We start from the raw sequence: 8649 nt of genomic DNA, 5'->3' as shown, positions 1-8649 counted from the left end.
CTCTTATCTACTTGTGTGCCTTTGAAAATTTTACCCCTAGTCTTTCATCTCGGCCCTTAGCCGCTCTCAAGCAATATCAACACAAACCAGCTCCACAGGCAATCAATATGCCAAACGGAATGGGTCTTCTACTCCAGACAGATCTAGGGCAACCCCAGGCAGACCTGTCTGCAAGCTGACAAAAAACTAAAGGGATTAATATTTTTCCAGGGAGAACTCAGATTCCTCTGGGATGCATATTTGGTCACATCAGTGGCCACAATCTTTGCTATGCATTTTCCACATTCCTCCAAGACACAACACAGTACAAAAATAAAGGGGGGTGGGACAGTGATTCTAGTAGCATATATCAGCTATGATAGCTCTCCTTTTTGGTCTCACCCCTTCCTCTCTGACCTGGACTTAATATTTCTCCCTCTGTTTCTAAACTGTTATCTGACTTGAGATATTCTGGACAAATTATCTTTACATTGCACTCATCCAGAAAGAAGTCTACGACCCAAGCACATTCTTGGCACTGTAAGAAATTTTTCTAAGGGGAAAAATAAAAAATAACCCCAGGGATGCTGGCTACTATTCAACTGTTGCACGAGGATGTGTCCATAGGTCTCAGCTTTAATTCCTCAAAGGTGAAACTTTCTGCCCTCAGTGTTTTAAATCCAGATCTTCCTTGGCCTCCATCACCCTCAAACTTGCCAAACCTCTTAAAGCCATTCTCACAATTTCCCCTGCAAGGACCAGAATGGCATCTTGAACACCCTTACTTGGACTCCATTTGAATGCGAATGTCAACAAAACCTTGCTTTCTCTGTCAAAACATATTTCCGTTGCCATCACTTTAGAGTCCCAGATAGTATAGCTCTTTGAAGCAAGACACTTCTTTCCTCTTTCAGGAAGGCAAAACAGTTCTTAAACCGTCTCCCAGTTTTATTAAACATAAATGCTCCTTCTCTCCCCAGTTGAGGTAATGTGCTCCCCTTTGTCAGCTCAGTTCAAAATCAGCCACCAGGGTGGAAACAGCACACCATACATGTCAGCAAGACTCTAAAAATATATCTAAATCAAGTAGTACTGAGAAACTCTTCCACAGTGAAAAACAAAGTTTAATAAGTCTTCTGCAGCTTCAGGAACTAGATGCATTCACTGTTACATAATAGACAATGCAAGGCTTCCAGAAATGAAGTATCCAAAGACATCTAGGCCTATTTGTCATGGAGCATGGCAACATGCTGGTCAACTTCAGCCTGAGTAGGGAGAGAGATATAAAGCTGCAGTATGGTCTTCTCTCCACTTTTGCCAGATCTACAAACTCAGTTTGCAAGCATCTGCAGAGACTTCCTTCAGGAGGGCGATACTCCAATCTCTGGTCCCAATTTAAACCCTCCAGGGTCAGAGGGGAATCTTTCCTACTTTCTCTCCCTCTTGTTGCTCATTGCTTGCCATCAGTGAAGATTATCCAGAAGAATGCTCATTTTCTTTCTTCCAGTTATGATTACACTAAATCATCCTATCCAGCTGTATTCAGTTTACTTATCCGAGAGCAGGTTACCAGTAAATCAATTCAATTCCCCCCGCCCCCCAGCCCCTTTAAGGTGACAGGCCTAAAAAAAAACATTCTAATCTCAAAACTGGGTTGAATGATTACATTTAGGATTTAAATTTTCTACAACTTCAAATGAACTCTTCTGGTGGGTTGCCAGGTGAGTAGGTCCAGCATTCCCTTCAAAGCACATGAACTGCTTCTGGTCTGTAGAGAAAGAGGGTGCAGTTCAGTCAGGATTAGCGGGCACAACATTTATAATGTAAAATACCAACCTGTGGAAATCAGTGCCTTAGGTGAACACCTTGGTAAAATTCAAGAGAAGTTTAGATGTTGTATCTGAATCAAGAATTCTGCAGTTACTCAGTAGTATAAAAGCTTTAGCCACCTGTCAGACCTCAGGTTTCAAGTTATAAGCCAATCTGCTAGACCCCAAAAGAAACTCTCCCCATAGTTTATTATTACACAAGTGCCTTTCTTTAAACAATTACCACTGTTTAACAGTCACATACTAAGTGCACCATTAGTGAGGTCTGGTATGCCAATTCTGAGGTTTAGCTCCAAGACACTTGCAGAGATCAAATTATTTTAAAAACCTCATAGCTATAATTTAGCCTGAAGATATATCCAGTATTGCTTTGGATTAGAACCTATTTCTGAACCAAAGGCAACTATACAAATATAAATTGCATTGTTACACAATTCAGGTTAGTGCTATCCTAGTTAACTGCAATTTAATTATCAATTTGTAAAATAAGTCCAGGTCTTCTGAAAACACCAAAAATTAGTCTGCATAATTGAAAGTTAACAGTTTTTTCATTGGGTGAATAAAAGCCAGTTGCAAATATAAAACTAGCAGCTCCTAGCATAAAAGGAAGATTTCCTAGTACTGCTTCAATCAGTAAAAAGGCTTATTTACATACTGGCTAGCTAACATTTATTCTTCAAATTCTAGAAACACATACTGAAAACTACTGCTCTGTCCAGCCCACTGACTTACACTCAAAACTTAGTTGAATGCCTAGGAACACTGTCAGGAATGGAAGAGATCACTGTTAACTCTTTGGGAGGTGCTGCAAAACTAGAGCAATGGACAACAATATAAGACCCTCAGTAAAAAGCTCTGCAATTAACTCTTGTCATCATGTTGTGTGTTTATAATACATAAGTAGCTGCTGCAGTTAAAGATGGGACCAGTCTTTGTCTTCTACATTTTTTTGCTTTTGTGACTAAGTCAGTCCCTTTGTCCCATTTAATTATTAAACTAGAAGAACGTGAAAAATCAAATTTGTGCATGAAAGATGGAAATGCTTTTTATAATCGGTAATATTATTTTGTGAGTTATCTACCATAAATGTCTGAAACACCTCCAATTTTGGATATGCCTCGCCACCCGGCAAAAATATTACAAGTTTGTTACATGCGCAATTAGGTTCTTTAATAAAATCTTTAGCACATACCTAATGTATGCGACTTATGTAATAAAATCAAAATCACTTAGTTAGATAACTATGAATTGTGTATACTATAGTTTAAAATTTATACTTAAGTCCTGCTAAAATGATGGGGGAAGATTATACTTGTCTACTCCATGTTTGGTTATGCAAAAAAAAATAAAAATTGAAACCAATTACTCACATACTCTTTGTTTTCCATATACAAAAGTAGTTAATAGTTTACGTAAATAGTAATGAAACAAGAAATGGCTAAATTTAAATCATGGGGGCATGACTGGGAACAAAAGCAATTATTTTAAAATTTTGCGTTTATTCACATTATTTATGCTATTGAACTGATTTTATAAATTGCTTAAATTTGTAATCTACAGTAACTCCTCACTTAACGTTGTAGTTATGTTCCTGAAAAATGTGACTTTAAGCAAAACAATGTTAAGCAAATCCAATTTCCCCATAAGAATTAATGTAAGCAGGGAGTATTAGGTTCCAGGGACATTTTTTTCACCAGACAAAAGACTATATATATTACACACACACACACACACTAAGTTTTAAACAAACAATTTAATACTGTACACAGCAATGATGATTGTGATGCTTGGTTGAGGTGATGAAGTCAGAGGATGGGATATTTTCCAGGGAATGCCTTACTGCTAAATGATGAACTAGCACTCGGCTGAGCCCTCAAGGGTTAACACGTTGTTAATGTTGCCTCACAGTCTACAAGGCAGCACAAATGGAGGGAGGGGAGACAGCATGGCAGACAGAGACAGAGACACACACCATGTGTGTGAGAGATGCACATTGCCCTGTCAAGTACATTGCCTTTTTAATTAGGCCAGCAAGTTGAGACAGCAGCTGCTGCCAGCAAGCTCCCTCTGTCCTGAGCCCTGTCATGTCTGTCCGTCCCCCACTAGAGATGGGGTAAGCGGGGGGCAGGAGCAGTGGGGAGGGGGCACCCTGACATCAGCCCCCTTCTTCCCTGCCCCCTGCACAGCAAGAGGAGGCTCCCAGAAGCAGCTCCAAGACAGACGGCAGGAGCAGCACATGGCAGTGGGGGAAGGGACAGCTGGACTGCCAGCAATTGATAGCCTGCTGGGCGGCTGCCACACAGGGAACTTAGGGGAGCAGGGGGTTGCTGGTCCACCCTGGTTCCAAACCCCAAACAGGCTGTTCTTTCTGAAAGCAGTGAACAAAGCAGGTGGCTCCCAAACAACATTATAAGGGAGCATTGCACAACTTTAAATGAGCATGTTCCCTAATTGATCAGCAATGTAACAACATTAACCAGGACGACTTTAAATAAGTGAGGAGTTACTGTATACAACTAGGTTTCTAAAATGTAGATTCCTTAGCCTTCAATTGAAAATACTGTGGTTTGAATGCTTGTGCCTCAGTGCTTCCCCCGCTTCCCTTATGCAAAAGTCCAGATCTTACATAGCTATACTAACAAGCCCAAATGTTTGCAGGTTCAAGCCCCAAGATTATTAGTAGGCACAGACAGACTGGGCACTATCCAATCTATTTGTGCCTATTACTGAATTAATACAACTCAAGAGTCACATGGTTGAGATAACACAGGGGTCAGCAACCTTTCAGAAGTGGTGTGCCGAGTCTTCATTTATTCACTCTAATTTAAGGTTCTGCATGCCAGTAATACATTTTAACATTTTAGGTCTCTTTCTATAAGTCTGTAATATATAACTAAACTATTGTTGTATGCAAAGTAAATAAGGTTTTTATAATGTTTAAGCAGCTTCAGTTAAAATTCAATTAAAATGCAGAGCCCCGCGGACCGGTGGCCAGGACATGGGCAGTGTGAGTGCCACTGAAAATCAGCTTGCGTGCCGCCTTTGGCACGTGCCATAGGTTGCCTATCCCTGAGATAACAGAATATGTATATCACCAATTATGCACGGTCTCTAAGTATAAGTTATCACAGCTCTTTTCTGTATTTTGTTCAGGTTCTTATATCTTGTCCATCATTGTGATCTTTTGGAGGTTTGAGCTTCATTTTATTAGTGTACCTAAAGGCCTTTTTAATCCACAGCTACCATCATATACTCCACAGTACACTTAAGAGCAGACATTAATGAACTGAATTAGACAACATGTCTTCTACCACATTAGATTTAAGTTAAAGTGCCTGGTAATGGATTGAACTAAAACTGAACATCTATCCAAAGTGGGTACACATGAGTACTTAAAACTAGTTCTGAAAATTATTATTTAAAAACTTTCAATTTATTGTTTACTCCAGCTACAATGAATAAACATTGGGTAGTGTCTACAGTAGTTTATCTATCTAAATACTTGGGCTTGAGACTCTAGGTGTCACCTTAGAGCCCAGAGGTGTGAAATTTAGTATGTGCCAATTTATAATCTTGAGTTTGCATCCTTATCACTCCCATAAGCAGAGAATGATGGTTTTGCAAGAACATTTCTATACAGGGTCAGTCATTTTGAATGGTGACAGCGTTAGACCATAGCTTTTAAAAAAGAAATATGAGTGGTTAGAGACATCCTAGTTGTAATGTTAAGCATTACCTTAGAAAAGAGCAGGAGCCAGTGCTTGGACTTAATAAGGGAAGATGGGAGTGTCTGCTCCCTATCTCCACCAGATAAGAGATCCTATCCAGTCTTCTTTAGTGGTATTGTGAGAAAAATTGTTTACAAGTTTTACAGTTACTTCTCAACAATATTTCCTTTTCAAACAGATTTTTTTTTCAAAAGTACATTAGGTATTCACTATATTGACACTGTCGTAAGAGCACTTACATCAGCACTTTATTATTTTACTATAAACCAGAATATTCTTGGAAAGTTACATAGCAGTGTAATAGAGAACAAATCTCTATAATATCCCTATATTATGGTCGTTTTGCACTTATGGAAGTGGAGGCATACGCTTGACAAAAACATTAGTGGATTGTCAAATCAGCAGCTACGCTTAAAGGAATGCTGTCCTCTCTTTTATCCCAGTACCAAATTATGATGGATCTGGTTTAACTGTTAAGCCAATCTTTCTGCTTATAGAAATCCTCTTTGTGTATTGTAAAGACTGTTTTACTAAGGGCTAAATAAACATTTATACACATGCCAGTATTACTATGGCAAAATAAATATAATCCTTGTTCAAAATACGCACACTTGCTTTGAGACCAAAGATCATCACAAGGAAAGCTTTCTGCTCTGACAACTTAACTTAGATTTATACTTTAAAGATAAGTATATTCTGGGTGGTGAAATACTAAGAATAAAAACCAGCGCTCGGGCAAGACATTCTCTTTCCAGAGAGTAAGTGTGCGCTTTCATTTGAGCAAGAGACCACAGGCAAGTCACTGTAAGTTAGTCTCATTCGCTGTCTGTCTGGAAGAAATTCCAGTTGTGGGACAGAGCACTTAAAACAGCAGACCACACTTCTGTCTTTTCAAAAGTGTCCGCATCCTCTACCAGGCAATACAAGCGTAACTTGTATACATGACAAAGAAGAGGCTACTAATTAATTTAGCTGTCAATGAGTTGCTTGTTAGAGTATGCCTGTAATTCCATATATGAACGTTTATATGACTGCATGTTTTAGGGGACACCATCCCCAACCCCGCCTCTTTCAACAATTAGTTGATGTTTCATCTTTTGTCTTGTAGCCAAACATCGTGCAATGCTCAGTGCACCTCCTTTTAAAAACCGTACAAAATTGTCTCCAACCAGCGGGCCTAACGCAAAAAGATTGGCTTCCTTAGTGCACTCGTAAGTATATGGATCAATCTCAATAGGATTACCCTTGCATGTGATTGGCTGGTTTGGGTTATGACCTATCCCCTGACCATGGTCCTTTAGAAAGAACAGATTAGGGTGAGAACCTATCAGTACTAAGGCTACGGAGAACTTGAAGATTTTCTTCAATCCAGAGGCACTCTGTAGGACACATTTCATGTCTGGCTTGAAGGAAAGTACACGGTGCTCAGGAAAACTGGTGTAAGCAGAATGCAGATTAGAGTCCACAGCATGTGACTGAGTACACATCATATGATAGACCTTATGGTATTCAGGATAAAGTTTTTTAGGCAGCTGTTTGAAAATTAAACTTGGATCAGTAACCCTTCTACGAAACACATGAATTACAGGGATGTTATTGTTGTAAGCACACAGTACTGCGTCAGCTGCTGAGAGTCCAGCACCCACAATTAAGACAGGGTCTACTTTCCCACGTAGTTTTCCTTTGCTGATGGCAGCTCCAAAGTCAGACATGGAATGAAACACAAAGGGAAATTCTTCTCCTTCAACCTGTAGTCGGCCAGGAGAATCAAAAGTTCCAGTCGCAAGAGCCACATTCTCAGCAAAGAGGCAGAAGGGCACCTGAGAGCCATCTGTTGTTCTCTGATAACCTCTGACTTCCCAGTTTCTCTTGATCAGTGATGTCTGTACATCTTCCTTTTCCATTTGCAAATGCTGTGTTGAAATATCTTCACTCACTTGGCTTTCATCTTCATCATCCTGTTCTCGGTAAAGTCTTGAAACAGATGTTATGTAAGCATTGTCTCTGAAGTTCTTCTGGAGGCCCATGACTTTAACATACTGTTTATAATAACAAGCTATTTCCTCTGGCATAACTCTGTCGCTCTTTATACTTCTGAAACAAAAACAAAAGGCTTCCAGTTAACATTTATGCTCCAATGGATGGGTCGAACATCACATTTGAAATATTGAATGTACAGATTCAAATTTAAGCAGGGTTGATTCAGCCCTTCACTCTCAACATAACTACACTGAGTTCAATATGTTTTATTGTATGGAGTTTGAAGACAAGACTGTAAACTGCTCTTTTGATGTCTGAGAGACAAGTGGGTGAGGTAATATATTTTATTAGACTCACTTCTGTTGGTGAGAGAGACAAGCTCTTGAGCTATACTGAGCTCTTCTTCATGTCTAGGAAAGGTACTGAGTGTCACAGCTAAATACAAAGGCTTCTCTACACTGGCATGCTAAATCAGTACTGCTGTGATCAATGCAGCGGCACTGATTTAGCGGGTCTGGTGAAGACACAATAAGTAAATCATACAGCGCTCTCCCTTTGACTTCAGTACTCCAACCTCCCCAACAGGCGGAAGGTAAGTCAGCGGGAGACATAGCACGGTGTAGACACCACATTAGCTCAACGTAAGCTACGTCATGCAGAGGGGTGATTTTTTCTCACCTCTGAGGGGTGTAACTTACATCGACTTAAGCAGACCAGTCCCAAGATTGAACAGATAGAATATGTGCTAACTACTTACGCTAAACTAAGGGACTGTTAACACCCCCTTTTTGTCCTATGACTACAGGGAATTAGTGGGTTACATATTGTTGTAAAAAGCCATAAATCCAGTGTCTTTATTGAGACCAGAATTTTTAGTGTGTAGCAAGTTATGAATTTAACCTCCCAGGATCATCTTTTGAAAGTGTTGTACAGGTTTCCTTTGAGGATGCGGGCTGATAGGTCAGACAGAGTCATCAACTTGTGAAATGTGTTCACCCACAGGTGACAGGGTAGTTTTATCATTTTCCTGTGAGAGTTCATTCGAGCGTAGTGATTGTCTGATTTCACCCATATGGTGGTTACTGAGGTATTTACTGCACTGGATGATGTACACCACCCGTGATATGCATGTG

General features: G+C 39.8%; 1 protein-coding gene across 7 annotated transcripts in view; it reads right to left on the bottom strand.

Annotated features, from left to right (window-relative positions):
* Positions 1 to 1121: 1121 nt before the first annotated feature.
* OSGIN2 (oxidative stress induced growth inhibitor family member 2) overlaps positions 1122 to 8649 on the bottom strand; it is a 41562-nt gene continuing 34034 nt past the window's right edge. For 5 of the 7 annotated variants that reach the window (XM_039522320.1, XM_039522319.1, XM_039522324.1 and 2 more), the window contains exon 6: positions 5763 to 7630. In XM_039522320.1, coding sequence (XP_039378254.1) covers positions 6577 to 7630 — 1054 coding nt within the window. In that variant the 3' untranslated portion in view covers positions 5763 to 6576. Of the gene's footprint in view, positions 1748 to 5762; positions 7631 to 8649 lie in introns of those variants that run through there. The other 2 variants (XM_039522322.1, XM_039522321.1) reach the window with 2 other exon arrangements.

This window comes from Mauremys reevesii, linkage group 2 (genome assembly GCF_016161935.1).
Source record: "Mauremys reevesii isolate NIE-2019 linkage group 2, ASM1616193v1, whole genome shotgun sequence".
In the NCBI taxonomy this organism is placed as follows: domain Eukaryota; kingdom Metazoa; phylum Chordata; order Testudines; family Geoemydidae; genus Mauremys; species Mauremys reevesii.
The sequence above is the reverse complement of the archived record's forward strand: the minus strand, read 5'-3'. Positions and strand labels throughout refer to the sequence as shown.